General features: G+C 37.9%; 1 protein-coding gene across 6 annotated transcripts in view; it reads right to left on the reverse strand.

Annotated features, from left to right (window-relative positions):
• Positions 1-4,012: 4,012 nt before the first annotated feature.
• PARN (poly(A)-specific ribonuclease) overlaps positions 4,013-25,053 on the reverse strand; it is a 63,591-nt gene continuing 42,550 nt past the window's right edge. For all 6 annotated transcript variants that reach the window (XM_064520372.1, XM_064520369.1, XM_026096404.2 and 3 more), the window contains 3 exons: positions 14,760-14,949; positions 7,745-7,938; positions 4,013-4,963 (listed from right to left, as the gene is read on the reverse strand). In XM_064520372.1, coding sequence (XP_064376442.1) covers positions 4,911-4,963; positions 7,745-7,938; positions 14,760-14,949 — 437 coding nt within the window. In that variant the 3' untranslated portion in view covers positions 4,013-4,910. The remainder of the gene's footprint in view (positions 4,964-7,744; positions 7,939-14,759; positions 14,950-25,053) is intronic.

Genomic DNA, 25,053 nt, shown 5'->3' on the forward strand with positions numbered 1-25,053 from the left:
TTAGAATAGTTTGAGGAATTTTCTTCAATGTACATATCTGGTCAGCTGGCAATAGCCTAGAGACATCAGAAGCCAAGAACTTTTGATTATGAGGAGTCTTCTTGTGTATACTGTGAAGATCAATTGCAGAGGACATTTTTGTCGGTGTTACGTTTACCATGATTTAAAGATACAGAACACATTCAAGGCACCAGATAGTTTCTGGGCACCTTGTCAGAACCCAAAGTGAAAAGACAAGACAGAGCTAGAACATGTATTTCTTCACCATCACTGCAACAACATGATCATGTTCTTGGGAGAAGAGTACTAAACACTCTACCATTAAGTCTGCTTCTTTTAAAAAGAAAATTTAGAGAGGAGTCGAGACTCTCTGTTCTCAGTACAGTAAATACTGAATTTAAATGCTGAAGATTTTAAATGTTATTTTTAGGGAATTTTGGTCTCCTCTTACTGAGCTGAAGTAGAAAGATACCTTATGAATTTGAAACCTTTTGATGAACTGGAAAGTTTATAAGGACTGAAGTTATTAAAATTACAGAAACTTTCAGCTGTTTACAGATATTGAAATGATTACTAAATAACTTTAAAAGTAACATCTAACATTATCAAGTGCATAGGAAACCTAAAGTTTGGTGATGCTGTAACTTGAACTTTCTTTGCTATTTTTTTTTTTTTTCCTTCTTTAAACAACACCTTACTTGAAAAACAGTGTGGTCTCAAATTTAGTCAAACGCAATGTTAGTTTTTGTATTCTCAACACAAAAGCCTAATTTTCTAGTAAAATATAAACCACTATGCTAAAAAACTCCCTCATAGTTTATTCAGTGATGAAAAAATCATCTATCAATTTATCTCATTTAACTGCTTACGGACCAAATGATTGATAAACAGTGTTTTCCAGAAGTAAAATAAGAAATAAAGGCCAATAAGATAGAACTGGAAATAGAAAGCTGATACAGCTATGCTCTAGGGAAGTACTTCTGCAATAGTTCATGAATAGGAAGTTTTTTTATTCTACGCACTGCACCAGTTCATGAGAGTCATGACACAACGCAGGGAGACGCATCCCACTACTGCAAACCATAAGCCCAAAACTGAGACCAAAACTGGGTTGTTGCACTCCCAGCAGTGCAGCTGATTAACAGAAATCTTTACTTATCCTGGGATAGAAAAATCTCCCTTAGGCTTTGCTCACTCTTACCTGTCCCCACCTCAAATCCATGCCGAGGGCCACCCGTGGTCTGCCCTTACCGCTCTATGCTACACGGCTCTCCTTTTCCTCGTGCTTTTCCTCACCACCACGAAATCCCCTCAGGCCCTGCTGTCAGTCCTACATGCTCTGATACAAGTTAACACTTACGGAAATGCCTGAAAGGAATTTAAAAATTATTCCTCTAAGTACGGTTTTAACTTTCTTTCTGATTCAAACTACAAAGCCCTCGATCAACTGTCGATAAATAACCGTTAAGTTTAAATTTCACGCGAACAGACACGTGCCGGCTCCTCAGAAGAGGCCCGGTTTGAGGCCACCCGTTTCGGGAGGCAAAGGCGGCAGGCTCGCTCGCTCTGCGCGTCCTCTCAGCGCCCGACAAAAGCCCTTGTTTTCCTCAACCCTCCCTTCCAGCAGCGCTAAATACTGCTGCTTACTGCTTTTAACATCCCCGCGAGCGTCCCCCGCCAACAGCCCGCGGCCGGGGGCAGCAGGCTCCTGCGGCCGCCCCGGGGGCCAGCGAGGGCCGCCTGCCCCAGCCGGTGGCTGAAGAAAACCTTCCGCTTCGACGCTGTCAACAGCAAGGTGACCCCGATCCCTGGGGAGGCCGCAGCAGTTGGGGGTCGCCGCCCCCGAGGTGCTGAGGGGCGCCAGGGGCCTGGCTCTGCCCCCAGCCTCCCGCCACTCCTCCAGCAACAGAGCGGCCTTTCCTCCTCCCGCCCCAAGCCGATTAGGCCCCAAAAGGGGCAGTTGCCCAGGACACTGTCCTAGCTGCGGCTGTTCCTCCAAATAGAAAGCAAAAGATTGGCCTCAAAATTCAACAGCTTCCTCAGTTTTGGGGGTGGGAGGGCTCCCCCCCCCACACACCCCAGGAAAAACGCAATGCAGGAGCAGAAAACAAAAATCGTACACATGCTATCATGGTACCTATCACAGACATTTCTGACTCTTTACTATGCCGAAACGGCCTCTCAGCACTTACCAGTCGGTCCCAAATCCATAACGAAGCAGCCTTAACGACGCCCCGTCATCCCTCCGCAGCAGCGTAGCACTACGGGAACCCCCAAGCTCAAAACCCACAAGGACCTTCCAAGCCATGAAGACTAGCGACGGCAATTTCACGTTTTGGGAACAAAAGCAGTGGAGATCCACGTTCTAGGCACTTATTTCACACACACGCACTAGGACACAATTGCGGAAGCTACCTTCCCTTCTAGAATTAGTGACATCATCTGGAATGAACAGAATTTTACCAAAGACCAAAAACCGACGACTTTGTGACACCAGTGGGGTCAATCCATGCCTTAGGACACCACGTATTACTGACCCTGGACAGTTTTCCACCCCAAACTTCAGATTAGAAATAATATAGTCCCTCATTCCAATCATGTTTTATTAGCTTAACTACATGTTAACTGGTAAAGCCACCACCATACAAGGATGAGAAAACAAAACAGCACTATTTTCTTAAGAGGTATTAACTACAGCTGTAGAACCCAAACAATACTAAGACATTATTAAAATAACATTATGCTCCTCAAAATTACTAGTCCAAGGGGAAAAAGTGGAAATAGTGAACGTGTCTAAGAACGTTAACTTTTGCACAATGTATTTAAACAGGTTATAATCTGAAAAATTAAGTGTATTCCAGAGAAACAGCGTTTTATGCACAAAGAAGAAAATCTTCACAGTTTAGACAATGATACATTTGGCCTACGCTGAAGAAACACATTGTTAAAGGATTTAAGGTTCTATATTGTAACACAATTAAAACTTCTATTCCCCTACCAGGTAGGCAAGTATCACTGATCAAGATCCAAGTCAGTACACCAGAAAGCTCCTAATAGCCCCAAGGCAAAGATGGATCCTCTGCAATGGGGCAGGGCTCTGCAGCTCTTGATGGGAGACTTGTGTGCATTTTAACCTGTACTTTTGACAGTCCCTTACATGCTTTTGTATCCTGGTGAGATCATGACCCTAAGCGCCCTCCCAAAACAGGGATGTCATGCCTTTTCTTTTCTCTCTCTCTCTCTTTTTTTTTTTTTTTTTTTTTTTTTTTTTTTTTTTTAAACTGTTGCATATATTCTGAAAACTGAATTTGACCTTTCTTTGCATTTTGGGGTATTCAAGTTGAAAGTGATCTAAGTATTTACTCCTAATGTCCCAAGTTTCAGGGAAGGAAAGTCTCTGGACCCTTGAAAGCAGAAGAGCTCAGTTCCTAAAATCCCCTTGCATTACTAACAAGACTGTCCTCTTTCTCATGTACTGCATGCTATTCAGAAAACCTACTTCCACCATCTCCAGCAGTATTCCAAGGTTAGAAATAAAACTTTTAAAACCTTTTAAACATTCGAGGGCCTTAAATTAATCCTCCCCACTGCAATGCTAGTTCAAGATAGCCCTCATTATCATTTAAAAAGAACACAAAATTTTTGCATACCTTCAAACAGGTTATTGCATTGTTTAAATGACAATGGTTCAGACTCCACTGCAAATACAATGTGATGAAGCCTCCTTAATATTCCACTCTCCACAGCAATGGTTTTGAACCTTCTGATTTGAAAAACTCTTAAGATTTTTTTCCAGTGGAAATATAGCAATATAAAGCTTCTGACAACAGGCTTGCTTTTCTTGGTTACATTTCACAAATTTCTTGAAAGTAGTCCATGGACCCAAAGGGTCTGCTAATCACAAGCTGAAAATTTTATGAAGACAAAAAATTGTCCGTATTATGAACAGCAAAAAAAAAGCACACAAAAACATTTCAGTTTTCAGAAAAACAAAAAATAAAAACAAACCAGATCCTAAGAAAATTTCTTTAATTTTCATTTTATGGAAATACATCTTTTGTTTTTATTTCCATGATACAAAAATTTTAAATATCAAACATTTTCTTAAATCTACCAAGGCAGATTTTTTTTTTTAAACAAATAAAGGGCTGGTGCAGTTAGCAGGTTTGTCACAGGTACCAAAAACATTTTTACAAAAACCCCATTAACTGGGGAAGGAGGAGGGAAGAATCAGATCAAGACTTAAAAGTGAAAACAGCAGTAGATGTGAAAAAGAAATATCACCTCCCACCAGGACATTCATGTTTGAGGAACTTATAAATTACAGGGTTTTTTTAAAGGATAGGGTAAGTGTAAAGCTGGTATTTAGATGAATACTGGCTGCACTAGGGTAGGGAGAGAGGAGGGAAATGGAAAACTAAAAGAGGTTTCCAGGTGAAGCAACTGGTAGAAAGCAATAGGAGATACTGCAATTCCACCTTTCTCAAGAATGCTGACAGCATACTGATAGTGCCCGAAAGAAATCTAAACATTAGGAGATTTACGGTAACTCCCCTCAAGCACAGGAAACAGCCTAGCACAAAATTCATATAGTGCCAGTTCTTTTTGTACATTTCATAGCCAGCATGCCAAAGTAGATGACCAAAATACATTTAGTCTTGCTTCTTAAATCTAACATCATTTACGACAGCAAGGATTTCACATGATCAACAACAGAACTGTAAACTAGTTAATATACACACAAGTAAAATTGACAGTGATTGTTCAGTAAACAGTTTAAAAAAATTAAACTGATTTTCAGGACACATACTGCTTTGTTAACACCACTTTATTTAAATAAAGTATGGCTTCCAAGAGGTGTATTCTTGCAACTGCTTTGAGTCAATTCCACTTGTTAAGGCAGTTGTTTCCTACCATGTTTCAGGGACTTCAAAAATTTCAGTGGAACTACTTGTGAGGCTTCCTAAAAGACAAAGCCACAGAACAATATATTAAAAACTTCAATCTACAAATACTGAAATGAATAGAAATTAAATCCAGAAACTTTTTGATTCTTTCAGAGCATAAGAAAGCATATTTTCTCTTCCAGAGCACAAGGCTTTAAATATATTACTGGAAAGTCAACACTTATAAAGAGAAACCAACAGAATGTTTATATGAGCAGGTAAATAATAAGAAAATATAAAAGTTAGAGAGTAAAACTCATCTGTAAAAAAAAAAATATATATATATATTTTGAACCCACTGAAGAACAAAGAAGCAATAATAGTTAATTTCAAGTTCCTTACCTAAATGTTAAATACTATCTTGCAATTTATGAATATTTTTAAGCAGTCATTTTGTTTTGTAATACATAGGAGAAAGTTAAATAATACTGCCTTCCCAAACATGCTTGCTCTTACTTTTGTTTATGGCAGTTAAGAAAATTAAAATACTGAAGAATATTTCAAGCCCAAAATAATTTGAGAAAGACCAATTACACTAATACTGACAATATGCATTTCCATCATGCCAAATATAGACCATGAACTTCATACTCAGAATTATAGGAGACAGTTCTGTCATTTTTTCATTCACTGGTCTTCTGTAGCAAACACTTACATGGCATAACTGCCTTACTGAAATACTGGAAAAAAGTAATTTTCAATCTCAGCTTTTGAATCAACTTAGAAAGAGATCTACTGTACCAAAATGTGGAGAAAGGATGCTTGGTATACAGTATCACTTTCTGGATAAAAGCAACTAGAACAGGAATGGAAGTGAAATTTTAGCTCTTAGTATTGATATTTGAATGTATTTCAATACAGGCAGTGCTCCACATGCCCAAGAATTAAGAGTTTTGAATGACTTAATTTAATATATCCTAATCCATTTCTACAAGCAAATACTAAGTTAAAACAGAATCAGCAATGAATAGATCAACAAAAAACAAATCCTTTGAGGTTCATGTTGCCCAAGGTTATTTAATTATTTTGTTTTGAACAGGCTGCAATAACTCATCCAACATAACAAAAATATTAGGTGAAACAAGGAACAGCTTTAATCAGACACACAGTTCAAAAAAATTTAAACACACATTTACGTCTTAAAGACATTCAAAAAAAAAAAAAGTGAAAAGTCTTCAACCAAATTAGAACAAAAAAGCCTATGTGGAAACAGCACACAGATCATTGCACATACTTATATATGCATTGTATCAAAACACTTCTCTAGAATACATGAAAAAGATTATTTGGGTTTATCATTTCTACTAGAAGATATAATGCTTGAAAATCAATTGTTTGAGTTCGAAACAAGATTTAAAAAGAAGATTTATAAAATACATTACCAAGAAGAAAGAAAAAGTGTTTATTGCCTGGGCAAATCCACAACTTGGCAGTTTATAATAAAGACCTACAACTTCTTCTGCTTTTCAAAATCTGCATCTCCTGGAAGCGAGATTCCTCGAGCTTCAACAACTAGCCATCCATGAAATGTGAATGGTCTGCTTGCAGTCCAGTAAGCCTTTCTAATAAACAAAAGCTTACTCAGAGCATGTGGTAGACTACAAGAACTGCTAAGGGTGACTGTGTGCCACTTGTCCAAAATGTTTGGAACCACAGCAATAAGGGATTTTAAACATACTCACTTTTCATCACTGTCTTGCCAAGTTAACATCAGAAAAAAAGCACAGTTTAGCAATTCATAAATGCAGAGGACCCAGAAAGCTAAAGGAGCCGTGTAAATTTAAGAGCCCAGTGGATCAGCACTTGTCTGGAAAGTTACTCCTCCGTTGAATTGGCTCAGAAAGTCAACACATGCTCATGAAATGTTCTAGAGAGGCAAGGATATAACTAGGCTGCAACTCTACTGGTATCAGGGGATGTAACACAGCAGTCTGACTGGGTCAAACTGCAGTCAGCCTAAAATAGCAGTCCGGCAAGTGGTGTGCTGGACGAGCGGTAAAGGGCAGGCATGCAGACTGTCATGGTTTTGGGTCAAATATAAAGGTAGGTAATATACTGACTGCACTGAGAAATTCCACTGTTCCCTCAGTTTACAGAAAATCCTTATCTCACAAATAACTAAGCAAAGGATGTATAGTGCAATGTTATCAGTCTATAAAATCTTAAATTGCTAATTAAAAAGCATGTGTTAGCTTTTATGGCAGCAGGTAGGTTTATCAAAACTGGGCTCATTTGCAAGCAAATTGTGCAATGACACACATCCAGCAGGTCAAGGTGAGCTGCATGCATCTCATTCAGCTATGACACCATCCAGTCAGTCTTAAGGGAAAAGGTCTACATTAGGCAAGTCTTACAGTTTGTGATAAAGTTTGTTGGATTAACAGGGAAATCTACTCTAGAATCCAGAATTCTTTCAATTTTGCTTATGATACACAAAAACATATTTGATGCCATTTTCCAGTTAAGGTTACCTAAGTAAAAAGAGATTTAAAATAGTTAAAAATATTCAAATGGCTTTATTTTGAGGAGGAAAGTAATCAATAAGTTAACTACCTCCTGTTTCCTTTGGTTATTGAATTTAGGAGACTGCCTTTCAGCCTCAGTTTCTGAAGTTTGTTTTTTGACATTCTGTATGATGCAATCTACAGCTTAAGTAACTTAAATATGAAGACTTACTGCATTACATTCATAAGAGCCCAGAAAAGCTGAGACATTCAAAAAGCCAGTTTATATTCTGCTTAGGCCTAGGGCATTTCCAAACATAAAAGAAAAAACGTGAGTAAGAACTGTGCTCTTACCTGCTGGAACTTGTTCTTTCTTGATCTTTTTGAACTTCTTGGCTCTCTTCTTACCATCTGGAAGAGACTCTGCACAGGAGTCTGTTTGATCACATTCTAGATCTTGGACGTCTCCCTCTTCCATATCATCAGAACCAGTTTCTTCCTGAATAGGACTCATGCTTCTCTTTCCCAATGTACTGGTACCTGTAAAACTGAAATACAGAAGAAATACGACTATGAACAAACCAGGAATACCTAATAGGTACTAGGTGCTGTACGTCAATTAAATGCTTATGAAAGTAGTAGAATAAATTCCCTAGAAAGTGGTACACCATGAAATGACATCACCTGGACGATGTGACTAGCTATAATATTCCATAAATATGCTACCTACTGTGTCACCTCATGTACTTGAAGGTATTCATTCTTTGTGGTATAGACATTTCATATTTATCCACGATTCTGATCAAATCATGCAGCTCAATAGTATTTACAGCTGTTCTCCATCCCTGTTGAGTTTTAATTTTTATTCTCTTCGTAACTCTCTTCAGCCTTAGTTATGAAAGCTCTTATAGGGCATTCTCGATAGACAATGTTCTCTGCAACTATTAAGCCTCGAACAAACATCTCAACACTGAAGCATTCTACATGCTCACTTCATTCTCTCTTGATCTGTATGTAGTTCTAAAAGTATTTCTATTACATAGAGGTAGAAAAAACCATCAAGCTCCATGTAATGAACTTCAAGATCTGATTTAAAGTAAAGATTCTTACTATGCATCAGTCAGGTAAAATAAAAGCACAGAAAAACAGCACACATTTAATTGTAGGCAATATCTGAACAGAGCCTGACTAATACAGCTCGAACATGCACTTGGAACTCTACTTCCTTCAGCGTACGCTGAAATGACACTGCACAGATTTTCATTCCACTGGAATACTATTGCTAAGTTTTCTTGAATGCCAAATGACAATATTAAATCAAATCAAGTATGAATGTAAAAAATAAAGACTGCAGTAGCAACGGAGCTAATTCAAAAACCAATTCCCATTACAAGCTTCTAGGAATATGAATATTAGCTATTTAAAGGTACGATTTAATATTCTTGTAGCACAATGTACTTGAAACACTAATTTTATGCTTATAAGCCTTTAGTTTTTCTTTAAGAACTAGACAACATAGCTGTATTAATAAATGACATTTTTAATATATAAATAAAAATCACTGTTGAGTTATAGAACAATTTTACAAGCTTTTTTATTTTTCTTTTAATCGGTAATAGCAGGGGAATATGGTCTTTCACTAAGGTTTCAGCTAAAAGATTGTTAAATTTAGCTGTATAGTTTTGGCTTTGAAATGGAATTTTTTCGGCTGAATATTTTGCAATTTAAAAACAGACTCTTTCTGGGATGTCCAAAGGCAATAAACAAACATGAAACATATGATTTAGCCTCATGCTCTTACTTCCACTTTAGGAGCACAAACAGCATTTACTTTGATGAATTGCTGGCTATTCCTCCAGACTTTCACACACAGAAGGCCTTCTTGCACGGTCTCTTACAAACCATCATTTCAAGTCACACCACAACTACCACCAATAAAAAGATGAAAGCCAAAAAGATAGATAGAGCTGTTTACCCTACATACAGTCTCAACATTGTAAAACAGACAAAAAACTAGGCTGGGGATGGTGGTGGTAGAAGACGACATCTAGTAAAGAAATAAGCATTTTAGAAAAGAAAAAAAAAAGAAAACCTTTGTAAGAATTCCCACTTTCAGGAAAGGTATTCTGAAAAAGTGCATTGGGAAGAAAGACTCAGGAGCAGCTATAAATTACGATCCTAATGGTTTCCTAAGGATACTTAGAGCACCTGGCTCTTAAAAAGGAACTTGCTCTTGCTGTAGGAATATGCTCCCTTTTTGAAAAGGCCTCATGGCTGAGCTTACAACTTTTTTCAACTTAGACTCTCAAGAAGTTATTGCAAATAAGGAAGAACAAGTTCTTCACCTTCAGCATGTAATTAGCTATGTACCAAGGTACAATAAGAAAATTAATTTTAGGCCTTATATTTTTCCTGCAAGTACCTTAAAAAAAACATAAAAATAAATAAAGGAAAAACAAACAAAAAAGACAATAGAAGACAAAGAAACAGGCAGCACAGCACAAAGACCAAAATACAGGTATTTTATAATCAAGAACTGTTGACTGCTTACTTTCACCTGAAATATTAAATTCATTCTACATTCTTTCTTTGATTGCATGGATTCTACATCACTAAGGATTGATTTTTTTTTCTTATTTTTCTTGAAGATAAAATAGGATTCAAAGACTACAGCAACATTATTTATTCACGTAGCAATAGCAGCAAATCAGTACAGTTAAATATACACAAGTTACAGCACTATTCAGAGCAAAGTTCAGTTTTCTACTTATACCAGCTATTTTGGAATATGTCCCTATTTTTGTCTCAATTTCCTTCTCTGTTGAGAAACAACTAACCAAAGCAGAAGTACCAAGCAAAATAATAGTTATCAGTAAGTGTTTAATTCAGATACACTGCTTTAGAGTCTTCGACTGTTTGCTTACCTGCAGCATATTTAGAGACAGAGACCAAATTCACTAATTAACAAAGCTAGCACTCAGTGAAGTCTCAAAACACACATATACAACAATTATGCAGGCAATATATATATATTTTTTTAGAGACAAGATATTTTAAAGGGTTCTGAAACTTCCTTTGTATGTTGAAATGGACTTTTGTTCTCTTTCTTTTTTTGGGGGGGGGGGGGGGGGGGCGGGGGAGGGGGTAAAGAAAAGCTTATCCCACACTGCCAGTTGGCAAACCTACCCAGTGCATGCAATACAGCTTTCACACGGGTGAGGATGGTAGGTGCGGTTCCTAATCCTTTGCAGGGTATGCAGGTTCCCCCAGCCCTTCTTCCCTAACCTCTCCCTCCCACTGGCCTAATTTCACATCAGCCTCCAGGCAAAACTTACCCAAAGAATGCCAGTGGAGGAAGATGGTAGAAACAGAAAATGTAGAGTTTATTTTCAGTTTCTATTCATAATAAGTATAATCTTAAAAAACAAAGAACACAGTATTTTTGTGAAATTCCAGCAGTATGACTAACAGCTTAGTACCAAACACAATTTGATGAATCAACAGGATGTGGTAGACTTACAAAGCTCTCTACTGGCAGAAAGAGCACAGACGCTACCTGATTAAACCGCTCATGAACTTTGCAATGTCATTTCAAGCCGGCTAGCGCTATAGTAATTATTTTGAAAGAGTCAGCAAGTGGCACTGGGTAAAGAGGGGGAAAACGATGATAAATAGCATTAAGCACTTTCTGTTTTGGAAGAAGTGTAGCCTACTTTTAAAAGGGCCACTTACTTCCATCACAGCAGAACATCTGGAATTGGCCTGGATGTGTACAGGCCTCCAGCTTCAAGTGCAGTTCATTTAAACCAAAATCTAGATCCTGTGTTTTCTCGTGACTTTAAACAACAGAGGGTGGGTAGGTGGGGGTACTTACTAGCCCATCATAATCTGTCATTTCTGCTTACGAGCAGATGAAACGACCTCAAATAACACTAGAACACTGGAATACTATAATAATTTGTTTGCAATATTTATTATCCATATCTTTAAGGGCTCAGCTTTTCCCAATTCTTATCCTCTATTTAGTAATAAACCACTACAAACAACCATTTTGGTAACAACCAAACAGTAACAAGAGGTAATACAAACTTAGTGAAGGGATCAGCAGCAGAAATGCGTGAACATTTCAAGCATGAGATCAGGATAAAGTATCTTTAGCAAAATACAGGCATCCAAGGAAGCGGTGCTACAAACAGCACCCTCACTTGACAGCAGATGCAGTGCTGCTGGTTTTAGCTAGAAAACTTGTAAGGCAAAATGACGTATCACTTTTCCGTACTTAAATAGTATAAGTCTCTTGCCATTAACCTTACTTTATTTTACCCATTCCTAGATGAGGAAAATTAGAACAAGCAACTACAAGTAGTGCAGAATATCAAGTTTTACAAAAAAACCCCATACCCTACTTCATTTTTCATGCTATGGTTTAACACTGTTTTGCAAAGGAAAAGATGTTAAATCAGTGTGTTTAACTGTCATGGCAGAGCTGGCAGGCAGTTCTTTACTGAGCACAACCTACTTGGTGCTATACAATACACAAGAGGCCATGATGCATTCCCTTTTAAAATGTGTCCTGAATAATGGCTTTAGAGAAGAGAGCTTATTAACTACTTCAAATTTTGTCAAATGCATCAGTTTTTCCACCACTCCCCTGTCTGACGTTAATCATCAGGCATACCTTTTTTAAGGAATGACTTTCCATTAACACCAATTTTGATTTCCAGTAGTAATGTGTTGTATACAAGTGGCATATACTAAACAGAAATTATTTTTGCCTTGCAATTACTATTAATTCTGTTACACTATATTTTCTGAAATAAAGTTCTTCTACAATATGGGAGTGCAGTTTGTTAGTATGACAGGAATTAAAGAACCTTCATAATATACTTATCAATCTGTTAATGTAAGACAAAGTTCACTTATAAGAAACATCGAACAGCTTCATTAGTGGAAGAAAGAGGGGAAGGGGAGGGGAAAAAAAAAGGAGGAAAATAAAGCAGCCCAAATATATATATTATCATGGAGAGGACGGGCTGTTCTGTAGCTGTCCTCCCTAGCAGAAATTGATGCAGTATGTTTATTTACTAGTAAATAAACAAATAAAGGATGCAGTAACATAAAGCTATTATGTGACACCAGCTACAACATACACCACAGTACTCAATTAAATGATTCAAATCAATCCATATCAAAAAATATATACTTTTTTTTAATATATATAACTTTGTCTGGAAAGGAAAACACATCTATAGTCTGCCTGAGTGAACTGAAAGACCGCAAGGTTTGCGGATCCATGCTATTCCTAATCTGGTATAACTGCCAGATTACACTTAAGAGGAAGCATTTACAAAAGATTAGTTGACGAGACAACATAATCTAACTAAGAACAAAGTAGTAAAATTGAGAAACACATGTCAAAACACCTGCATGAAAGGGAGTTTGGGACAGAAATGAATCACTCTGTTCATCGAATAGTTAAAGAATAAAAACTTACGTAACATTAAATACAAAAGAAGTTCTGCCTATAAACAAAATAAAGCCTGCTATTCAAAGCAACGAGATGTTGATCACCCCAAAACAAGGCTGCATATATCAGGAAGCATCATGTGGGATTTTTCAACAATATAAAAACAGATCAAAATTTTTCAAGGAGATTAAGTACTCAGGAAGACAACTCATTGAGAAATACCATAACTTTTAGAAAAGAATTTACTCAAAGTTTCTTTCAGCCATTTTCATAATTTGCAGTAGTCCTCAAACTTCTTTGAGAGATAATAACTCTGCATCACTTTAATGTTTTCCAAAGTATATGTTAAAAGAATAAGCCGGGTTTGGGTTGAACCATAAGCTGCCACTCAACATCTGCCCAGGATCTGTACAACTCCCAAAATACCTATAACAGCATTCAATAATGCCAGGTACTTCCTTGAGTAGAAATAAAATTAGGAGGACTCTCCAGATACCTTTGCAGTAGAATCTAGATGTGATAAATATTCTTAGACTATTTAATACAGACTTAACAATAAACTATAGACTTAAACCTCAGCCATCAGGTACCAATAATAGCACATGTGCACTAGTGCCAGGACAAACTTAAGAGCTCTTCAGCTCTTCACAGTAGGCACTCCCAAGTTCTCAAAAGCACAATTTCATCAAGCTAACTTCATTTAATAGGAATTTTATCACCAGGCTCTTTCATACGGTTTTTAGGGATCAAACACATCTCTTACAATTTTAGAATTCCAACCATGACAAAAGCATGAAAATTTGACAACTAGCCAAAACATACACCTGCATTTAATTCTGCACTGCAGGCAAATCACAACATCACTTAGACAAGAAGAACAAAACAAGTTCAGTATATTTGTTACGTGGCAGATAACATTTACAGGAAGACGTAATGAAAGCTCAAACTTATCACACTATTCCCAGAAAAGAGAAAGCAGAAACAGCTCAGCAGCTCAGAATTGTTTTTATGCCCTTCTAATATGGTCTAACTGCAACAAGCAAACTACAAAAACATGACTTGCACTCCACTGCAATTTATTTTTAAATACAATTGATAGAATCTGGGTGGAGAAAAAAATTGCAATAACTTGATAGTCTGATTAACATTAAAAAACCCACTAAAAAGTCCTCCCCATTCACAGCCACATAGATCACTTAAAAAAAAAATCATGTTACTTTCACATCAAATACCTCTAATTAATATGACAAGGTAAAGATGGAACAAGAAACGTGCATGGTAACTTACTGTACCTGAATCAAAATCGAGGTCTCCAGACTTGGTCCACTATTTACAAATATAATTCAAACCCTTTTCAAAGTTTATTCCAAATACTCAAAGCCATAGAAGAATCATTTGTCCTCCTTTTTCTGAGACAGGAGGGAGACTTCATTAGGGCTGCTACAGACAGTAATTCATACCCTTCTCTGTGGCAGTGCTATCACCACAAAAGTCAGCCAAAAAAGAAAAAGGCATTTACAGGAGTTTGAGAAAACAGCAAAGTTTCCAAATGACACAAGCCATTCAGAGGTGCAAACTAAATAAAGGAAGCAATTCTATTCTTTTGGTTATAAGAAATAGTGTTGCTATGCCAAGCTCAGAAGCTGTGAGTTAACCTGTCCCCAAAATCCCAACAGTCTTAAAACATGTCTAAACATGTTTTTGACCACATCCCCTCTCTGCTCTTCTACCAATGACGTTGTGACAGATGATGTCCCACCACTGATTTATAAGCAAACAAACAAAAAAAGCGGTATAAAGAGAAAAATGCCACCTATCAGATAAAAAGTACCCCACAGTTGATAGACTGGCAATAACAATGCAATAAAAATGCAAGAGTTGGCAATGCAGAAAAAGTCTCACCTGTTAACACAGTAGTATCGACTCTGGGAAACATAAGGTGTGCATTGAGTTTTTAACCGCTTTCTCTCCATCTCCTTCCAACTATCTTCTGTACATTTTCTCTTTGCCTGTTTTTCTTCATGTTTTTTCTCAACATATTCTGCGTATGTCTGGATCCTATAACTTTCAGCATACCTGCTGGTGTTTACAGCTACGGGGAAGAAGAGTGACGTTATATACAAAACACTGTTAAATGACAGCATTCCCTCTCCTGAAATAACTTATTCTGAAAGGCAGAGGTCAGTGAGCTATTTGTTCTCTTCATATAAACAACCTCAAGTTCTACTGCTAGTGCTAAAAAGAAAAAAGAAAAAAGAAATTGTACTCTCCTAATCCATATTGTGTTTGAATTACATATTCAAAACACTTCTCAGAGTCAGACTTCACACAAAAAAGGGTTAATTCTACTTAAGACTTCTTTCTTTTAAATTAGAAACCATCAATTCTTCACTCATAACCCTCTTCCAGATTGCTTGTTGGCAAGAAAAGATTTCCTGGATTTCTTCCCTTTAAGTCTCATTACTAAACCAGCAGGTTTATTTTGCAAGCCTGCCAGGAAAAGACGACATTTGCGAAGTTGTTGCCAAAACTTTGTTTGATTGCTGTGAAACATAAGCTTATTTGAGCTGCATTTTTTGTTGCACAAGATACCCATGGAAGAAGCCCTTAACTAATACCCAGCTGTTCCATCCCTGCATCTTTTTAAAGGCAGATCTCCATTTAACTAAAAGTGATTGCTAGTTCAAGGTAGAAGGATTTCTATCAATGCAAAATTAGGATCGTGTATAAAAACACTTGCACTGCTTTCACTTAGCAACAATTTACCAACATTCCTTCAAGTCCCATCATCTTCGCAGCTCTCAGCCTTTAATCTGCAAGCCAAGCTGTGGCCTGAAGCCATTGCTATAACAGATGAATCAGCAAATTAAACTGGCTGTCAACTGGTGTCCTCTACTGTTTGCAGCTTATATCACTGAAAGAAAGTATTGTAAACTAACCAATAATACCAATTTAAATATAAAACAAAAAAACAGATTCAGTTGTTCATGTGCTTGGGCTGTGCATTTTAAAATACCATAGGTTCAGGTGACCAAAAAAAGAAAAAAAAAAAAAGAAAAAAGAAAAAAAGATTTTGTAAGTGTACTTCTGATCTTTTTTCAGAAATTTCAAGCTGTATATCCAACTTTGGTTGGCGGATTTGGTTTTTTCCCTTCTTTCAGGATAGATCTAGTCTACAAATGATCTATGCCACTGTGAAATGAATCACGTGTACACCAGTTGTGGTAAAAAGATGCTGCCTGCTGCTGAAGCAAAACCTTTCAAAGACATAAAACTGGGCAACAGACTCAATATATTCAGTTTTAATCCCAAGAATAGATATCAGAAGTTAGGATTAATAGTTTCATAAGATTGTTGCATTAACCAAAGAGATGTTAAACATCCCTCCTTCCACACTCCTTATATTTGCTTTCAAATATAAAGTTACCGGATCTGTCTGTAAAAATTAGGAGCATATTTATTGCCCATGAAGTTAGGGTGCAGGCATCATGAGTGGATTAACAAGGTTTACTTGAGCCACTACATGCCAGATGACATTCCTAGGAGTAAAACTTGTTTAGTTAAACCTCAAGTGTGTTTTTACTTTCTAAAAATCAAGCACATAGTTACCATGGATCATCTGATAAGTAGTGATTTGTTAAAACACAACAACCATTTCACATTAATTTCTTTTGACCTAAATGAAGAGCCAAAGTTGTGGCTGTTCCATTTAAATCCCTGACAAAGCTTGCCTGTGTTTAAGGAAAAAATAATCCTTACAGCACAGCCTAAAGATAACTTTCAATAAATAAATAAATAAATAAAGCATTTCTGAACAGAGACAATTCTACTTTCTTGAAATAAGGCCTATATTTTATAGCAACCCATTCAAAAATATTATTTGCTGAATATATTGCTTTATGCATTAGGCAAATGAAATGAAGGCACACGGACGATTTTAAGGAGCCATGCAAATAAATCAATCTTGCATGGTCTTGAATCGAAGAGTAGTTCCCTGTAAAAGTTGAAAATATATTCTCTCCGAAGCTCTTACGATAAGCGCTCTCCATACTGCTAAACAAACCAGATGAAGTTATCTCATTTTGCACTGCCAACAGAAGAAATGTATTGCTAGAATGCATTGTGAACTGTAACAAACTAGAGCAAATTTAGTCTTTTTATTTACATCATAAGAGAGAAGACAAATCTTTCTCTGAGAAACCTGATCTAGTCACCAACACCACATGGCTGCATTTAGTTACACTAGTTGCAGCCATAAAGTTAAGTTTCCATCTTAAAATAGAATAATTGTAGTTGCACATTATTTTAGGAAGAACATTTCTAGACCACAGCATCTTCCCTAGTTACTAGGCGAGCTATTAAACAGCCTGATTGAGGTCAGGTGATCCAAGAGGAATGTGTATAAAGATCCCCTTTCACCAAGTCACACTGCTCTTACACAGAATGAAATTCTGACAGATGGTCATAGACAGTATCAAGTCTATTAGCTGGACAAATACATAAATTAACTGTATAAGTAGAAAAAGGCAAATATATGTATAAAAATGCACACACACAGAATTACACAGATTAATACACAGTCTGCAATATTAAGCACACAAGTTTATGAAATACTAAAGTAAAAATTCACTTATGAAGCCTTAAAGTTACCTCTAGTAGGTCACTTTGGATACTATGTATAGATAGTATGTTAACCTCATCTGGTACCATACGATTTAAAATATGGGACCACTGCCTGAATCAGATGGGCAGTGTTCAGTTAATGAGCAGCTATTTCAATATTTTGTTTTATTCTCATTACTCAGTGTGTGGTTCCACATCCTTATTTATTGACTTTTAGGACTACCCATACTCTGTTTCAAAACCAGAAGTTTGCATGTGCATTTTTTCCATCCTGACATTGTCCAGTTGAAGCAGTGCTATTATGCCTACTTTATAAGCAGAAAGCAGAAGTAAAGATTGAACACACCAAATTAGAGATTATCTTTTAAATTAGCCTAAAAACAGAGTTAAGCTGTCCACTGCACAAAGCGTTCAGTCATGGTTGGGTTCTTACACAACTCTGTGTTAGCATATTACCAGAGAAGTCACAAATCAAACCCTCTCAAAGAAACAGCATGTGATCATGTGGCTATGGTCTTTATCAATGCATAAGCATGATTCACCCATATTAGGTTAAGTAGTACTGAAATTAAGTTTGCAATATTAATGTGCTTTTCATGCACCTTCTGTGCAGTTTTCCAGACTTTTAAGTATACCTGGAAAATTTCCACTGTAAGACACGCCTAATTAGTTGGACCAGAAATGTTAGATGCACTTCTCCAGCTTCTTCCGCATGAATTAAAGAAATTACCAATAGCTGTTAGTGTTGACTCAATACAAAAAGGATTAGGCACTCTGTCTGCTGGCTCCTCTCAGAAAGCAATAGATTCACAAACTTGACAGAATTCTTGCCAATTAGCCAACATTTCTGCTCATTTCTGCTCTTGCCCTACCCTCTACCTGCCTGTTTTCCAGGTCAATCTTTTCTGGACTTGTCTTCATCTGGCAATGGTCTTGCAATCTATCATAACCCTAAACCTCCTCTAATGTCAAATTCACTGTTTTCTATTTGCTCTGCCCGGGTAGCAGTCTCACCTCCTTATTTAAATTGTCTCTGCCACCTTGAGGTAACAGTTTTCTGTGACACAGGCAATCTACATCCCACTATCTATCTCTTGTTCCCTATCCCAGTTTTCTTCATACAGTTTGGTCCCTCTCAAATGTATCTTTCCTTAATGACTAAGCAGCTTCCTTTGCAACCAGGTCCAGTCACCCTCTCTGTGCTCCACCTTCACCTGCAACCCAGCTGGCCCCATCCCAGCGCCGTTCACCGACTCGAAGGCCGGTCCTTGCCGAGGGCGAGGAAGCAGGGCTGGCAACGGGGCGAGGAAGCAGGGCTGGCAACGGGGCGAGGAAGCAGGGCTGGCAACGGGGCATGAATCACACGCGAGTCTATCAAACCAGTCTACAGCCAACCCTGCTGCAAGGTAAAGGGCTGCAAATTCCTGCCTTAGCCCTCATTCCTCACCCCCACAACAACCACACCCCAAACAAGCGAACAGCATACCACAAAGATTACCCCGCTACCACTCAGACTTCTTCTTAAAATAGTCTGTACTGGCAGCCAAAATAAAGAACACGGTAAAGGCTCCTTGAACAGTGACGGCAGGGCCAAGAGGGGCATAGGACAAGGACGAAGCAGTTTTGCTCAAGAAGCCTCTACCAACAGAGCTTCCCCCACCTGTCCCCCCCATTAAGTAAATGGGCACTTTTTTTTAAGTAAGAACAATCCTTAAGAGCAAGAAGGAGGCAGGCTATACTACCCTTAAGCACTCCTTTTTGGCTACCAGTAAAGTACTGTATTTAGTATTGTTTCCGAAAGCTCACTTGGACTGTCTGCATAACTCTCCGGGGTCACCAACGAACGGCAGTCGCACAAACAGAAACATGGCGCAGACCGAGCCTCGCAGCCTCTGTCCTCCGGCCTCTCCCCACCACTTGAAGAGGACCCAAGTTCTGAAGTTACTGGCTACTTTATTATTCAGCGATTTGCAAAATTGCACAGGAATATGGAAGACTCTACAGACTACAAAACAAGTCAAGTTCTTCACCAGGAAAGAAGTGATCCAGGGAATAACTGCCCTATGTAGCATGTTACTCTTAGCTCTGACAAAAGAATAATTTAAAAGGGGGGGGGGGGGGGGAAGTCTGACACTGCTGTCCAAACCCATCTAAGGCCTCATTAATTTCCCAGGGTAAGATATCTATGTATGACAAGAGGACTAACTCTTTGGTCATCAACCCACACCAGCAAGGGTAGGTATTTTTTTGAGCTGGATGCATTTACAGTACCCTATGCTAAAGCTTTTATTGAGATGAAACTTTATCTCGTAAACATTTTTCTTCACTCTCAGCAGAGGTATCCTGCACAGGTGTACTTCTAATAGAGTCAAACAAATGTATTTCAGTTGTGACCAATGGAAGTCAAGATAACTGCTAATTCAGCTAGAAAGTCTAATCACCTGCTTTCCGCAAGCCCAACAGTTGCGCTGCTGCATTCAAATCACTTTTTCGCATACGAGGTGACTACAGCAGACTTGCACAGGGTTACAAACAAGCTGACACTTTTTTAAGGAGTTTCAAGATCCTTGCCCTCATGGAAGGTAAAAGGAGAGGAGAAGGGAAAAAAAAAAGTACTGATGACAGTTTATTTAAAAAAAAAGGCAGAGAGCTAGATAAAAAAAGACTCCAATATCTCATGGAAGATCCTCTATGATCATCCTGCACTGAAGCATCATAAAGGGAAAGGCCTTGCTTTGAAGTCAGGTGATAGTTAAATATACTTTTATCAGTGAAAAAAATTTTAATGAATTTTATCTATGTGCAAAACAGAGCCTAACTGGTAGAAACCTATAACTCTGTGTAATTTTGGATCCCAGCACCACTTTGAAAGAACTCAAAAGCCATAAAGAACTTAAAAGTAATTACTTAGTCAACATAGTGCCAGAAATATAACACACCTTTGCTGCCTGAGAGATCATCAGAATGATTTATTCCATCTTTTATTTAGCAATAAGGAAAGCAGTCTTAATGTAATTATTAGGACAACAAGTTTTCAATCATTTCTCAACATGCCTGCCCCGCCCCCCCCCAAAAGGGCATTTATCAAACTTCTGTACATGCCTTGCTTCTCCTCTGTGCCCCAAACATTAAACAGACTGGAAGGTGCTGTATTGCAAAAGTACCAAGTCTCAAAGTACTTAAGTTTTTATCAGTTTCACAAACACAGACCATGTGTTCAAACTGCACTAAGAAAATACAATCCTTTAAAATCATCTGTACTGCATTTAATAAAATAAAGCAAGCAATAATTGACTGATCATTATCCCATGCTTAGAAATGCAGATGCCTAAAATACTCTTTTAAAAAATAATCCACTGAGGTAAAGTACTGAGTTATGCCGTGCTGTCCACGAAGAAAATTCTTAGCTTTGTAAAAACCACTATTATTCTGACACACAGGTACAGAATTAAGTACAAAATGGTGAAGGACAAATCACCGTGTTAGGACTACAATTCTTCAAGCTAAAAAAGATGTGCCTACTTTGTTAATTAACGCAGTATCTAATTTCATAACTTGAATGCTGATTGCACAAAAACACAACTCAAGGATGGTGAAGACATACCCACTCGCTCCAAGGAATCTATGTAGCAGAAACTGATGACCAAAAGTATTTTAACAGTTTGAGGAGTTTGTAGTCTCTGAATTACATGTTATTAGAAACTATCTTTAGCTATATCAAAACTGAAAACTTCAATTTGTACATTGTGCTGATCATCTCGTTCTGTTTTCCTCTCCTGTATTAACCTAAGATAGCGAGAGGTGATAATACAGATTTAGAAACAGACTTTCAAAATAGACTATCTTTTTAGGAAGATTGTTATCTCTTTTGACACCTGAACCCAGGGTGACAGGAGTAGTACGAACATGGTGACAAAGCAGCGTTCACCTTGCAAGGGATGATGATCAGCTGATAAGGTTACTCAGAGGGCAAACCAAACTGGAAGTTAAAGTCTTGGACCCTCCATTTGGAGAAAACGGGAAGATGAACAGGTGATCTGAAAGTCAATGCGTTTACAGAAGATAAGAGAAAAAAGCCAAATACAAAGCACAGCAGAGAAAGAGGAAGGATCCTTAAACACTGTTTTAAACTCAAAGAATGCCTTAGAAAGGAGTTTTAATAGAAATAGAATTGACTGACATGTATCATGTTTCTGCAGTAGCCCAAACAAACATATGCAGTAAATGCAGTTTTGAAAGTACTTCTTTCAAATGCTTTTAAAAAGTTAGAGGGAAAAAAACCCCCGAAAACAAGCAATATTTTTTTCCTGCTGGGATGGCTTCCCCTCCTTTTTGCTGATAACCTGGGCCTGCATGTTTTATTACCCTTTCACAGAACTAGAAGCAAATTAAGGTGTCTCTCTCAGATTTCCAATATCTTAAGTTATTCTTCCAACATTTTTTCCTAATCGCAGGCAGCTTAAACCGCAGACAGAAAATAGCAGCCACACAGCGCTAGGTCTACTAGGACTATTCATATTTTAAGCATTTATTTGGTTGTGAGGCAACATCTTTAGAACTCCTGATACCCTTGCAAGAAGCATCTTTTTGTGCCCTTGAAGCATTTACCTTTCTGCACAGTAATATTTATTTAAAACAACCTTTTAGATTTTTCTTAAATAAAAAAAAAGCCAAACTCACCTGCTGACACCCACTGTATCAAATCTTGCACAAAATTTAAGCAGGCAGGTTTTATAAACAGAAAATTTAGGTGACTTGCTTTAATACAGATTAGCTACTGGCATGGAATCGACTGTGTGAATCTAAATGTAATTATCAATAAAGGATCAGCACAGCCCCATATGCATTCTTTACATAGCATGCAGCTTCACATCGGAGAGAAATATTCTGGCATTCCAAAGGGAGCTGGGGGATGGGGATCGCTCTTGACCAGGAAAGCAGATGATAGCCTAGGCCCCTGGGACATTTCACATCGCACATGTAGGTAGATTGTTATAAAGAGTTTCAACTTCTTAAAGATGCAGGTCTTTCAGGTATTGAAAGAATTGAAGCTATTTACCCTTTGCACCCTGTTTAAATACCTCAGTAATTGAAACAAAAGCTGAAAAGTGTATTAACTCACTCCAAAAAATCCCAGTCAAATGAAGAGAGAGTCAAAAGAGTTTCAACATTAAATTGGAAAGAAGTACTGTATTCAATTAATAGGACACAGGTTTTTTGGTTTTTCTTTTTAAACTGATGAGAAGAAAATATGCCTGCAGGTACCAGAGGGCAAGTCTATAATCGGTCCTCTTAATTCTGCATCACAAACACAAAGTCATAAAATAGCTATCTATTTATGATTTATACCACACATTTTACTGTAAGACCAAGATGAGACTGTATCAATCAAGAATTCAGTTTTTTGTTAAATTGAAGATTTCCTGAACAATACAAGTAGAAATTCAGCACGTCATTCCCAGTATTTACTAGTATGGAAATGCTTTTGAATCATCAACACGAAGAGAATTTTAATTTCCAGAAGGATTATGTAAGTGTTCAGATCTGTACATCTACAAACTAAGTCTAAAACATGTATAACGCTTCCCTTCTAGCCTCGGTGTCTACTCTTACCCACAGCGCATCAAGCCGAGATCTGAAAGGCTTTTCAGGGAGAAGGAGAACTCCGTTTGGCTAGACAGCTGATCTGACAGCTTGTTGCTACTAACCGGGAGATCCCATGCCCCGCTCCTTGTCCTCTGCTCCAAGCCTCCCCTACAGTGTTCCTGGTGTTATCGACCTGCTGACGAGCCAATTCACCTCCCTGAACCAGCAGGAGTTTTTTTTCCTCCCCCCCAAACACAGGATCAGCAAAACAAAAGCAGCGAGAGTGCAGTTAGAGGGGGGAAAGAATCATCCCCTTCATGCAACCACCAAGTCTTAGGACTGGCACAAACCACTAACTATGTTTTAATACCATCAAGTATTAAAGATAAATGTTTCAGCTAAGACTGAGCAGTCACAGGAGCTACACTCCTGCAAAAATCTGATGACATTTCTGACACTAGCTATGAACTTCAGAACAAGAAACCAGTGAACTGAGCTTGGAGGCATCCTAAAGGCAGTGCAGTCCAGAAGACAGTCTGTTATTAACACCGAAGCTGTCAATTCAAGCCTATTAATGTCCCATATGCCATTGCCAGATGCTTCAAAAATAAATAGCTATCCAGATAATGAGTTCACTCATCATACTAGCAGATACAGTTAGCTACTGGAATGATTGTATCCCGCTGCCAGAATTAATGTATGCACTACTGCATCAAAAAAGCGGGTTTATACTCTCCCCATCCAAAAAGGCACCCAAAAGAAACCCAAATCTTTAACTTTTCCATTCTGATACTCCTTGTTACCCATGAGAGGTGGAAAACCCACAGCCATTTGAAACAATTTCTATCTATCTTAGAATTCCTCAGTAAAACCATTCGATTCTGGTCCTTACACTGCATACATGGCTTCAGCGCATACAGCTTTTCAAAAGATCAAAGTGGTTTCTGCTATCTGCAGCTTCAAGTTAATGTACATTTTTAAAATTCCAGCTTGCATTCTGATATATGAAAATAATGTAAAAGCACACATCTACAAGGAGCGTATATCTTATTACAAAAATCTTCCTACAGTAAGTTCCATTTTGATGCAACACAAGAATTTGAACAGTTAAAAATTGAGAAATACCAAGTTTATGAATGTATGTACATAGAAATACATTTGAGTACATAATATTCATACTGCTTAAGAGTCAACACTGCAAATTTTGCATCACGAACAAAGCCACTGACGCAAAATTTTAATTAAGCTTCCCTAAAACATCAAAACTTTGTGGATCTTGAGAATTCACTACTTAATGAATAAAGGTCACAGAACACTAGAGAAGCTGTGTTCAAGATAGCATACAGCTTGAATAAAAAGTACACCACCAGTAACAGAGATTAGATATACTGCAGCTACACTCCAGCCACCTTGGACTACGGTTTGGAAGTCTCCTGCCTTGAGTATGTGTCTAGAGTGAGCTTCACATTGCCTCAATGGTCAGGACACAGTCACACGTATGGTAGATAATATCTACCATTTCTCCAAATTAAAGGGGAAGAAACTGATATCCACACAATCTCAAAATAAAGGTATACACTTTAAAATTGTGCTGGTAAGCGTTCATGCTAAGTAGAGGATGCTACAGTAAGCCTCAAGACACAGTGGTAAAGCATGCAGTCCAGCCCTATCTGCGCGCGAGCAGTTTACAAGTCCTGAAGGAGGACGGCTTGGCCCCAGAGTGATGCAAGGGCGATCGCAATTTCAGCTGCTGCACCTGCTTTCCTCCACTGCTCCCCTGCTGTCTAAATACATTGCTCCACTCCGTGCCGAAAGGAAGCAGATATCTTGCACGCAGTAAATTCTGTGTGAGCTCATGTATCAGGGCATTAACACATGGAACAATTTAACATTATTCAATGCTTGCCATTTATGAAGAACAGTTGCTCTTCATGTGTATTAAAATTTTCAGATTAAATATAAGTATTACATTTTAACACAGCAAGAG

Source organism: Dromaius novaehollandiae, chromosome 14, assembly GCF_036370855.1.
Source record: "Dromaius novaehollandiae isolate bDroNov1 chromosome 14, bDroNov1.hap1, whole genome shotgun sequence".
Classification (NCBI taxonomy): Eukaryota; Metazoa; Chordata; class Aves; order Casuariiformes; family Dromaiidae; genus Dromaius; species Dromaius novaehollandiae.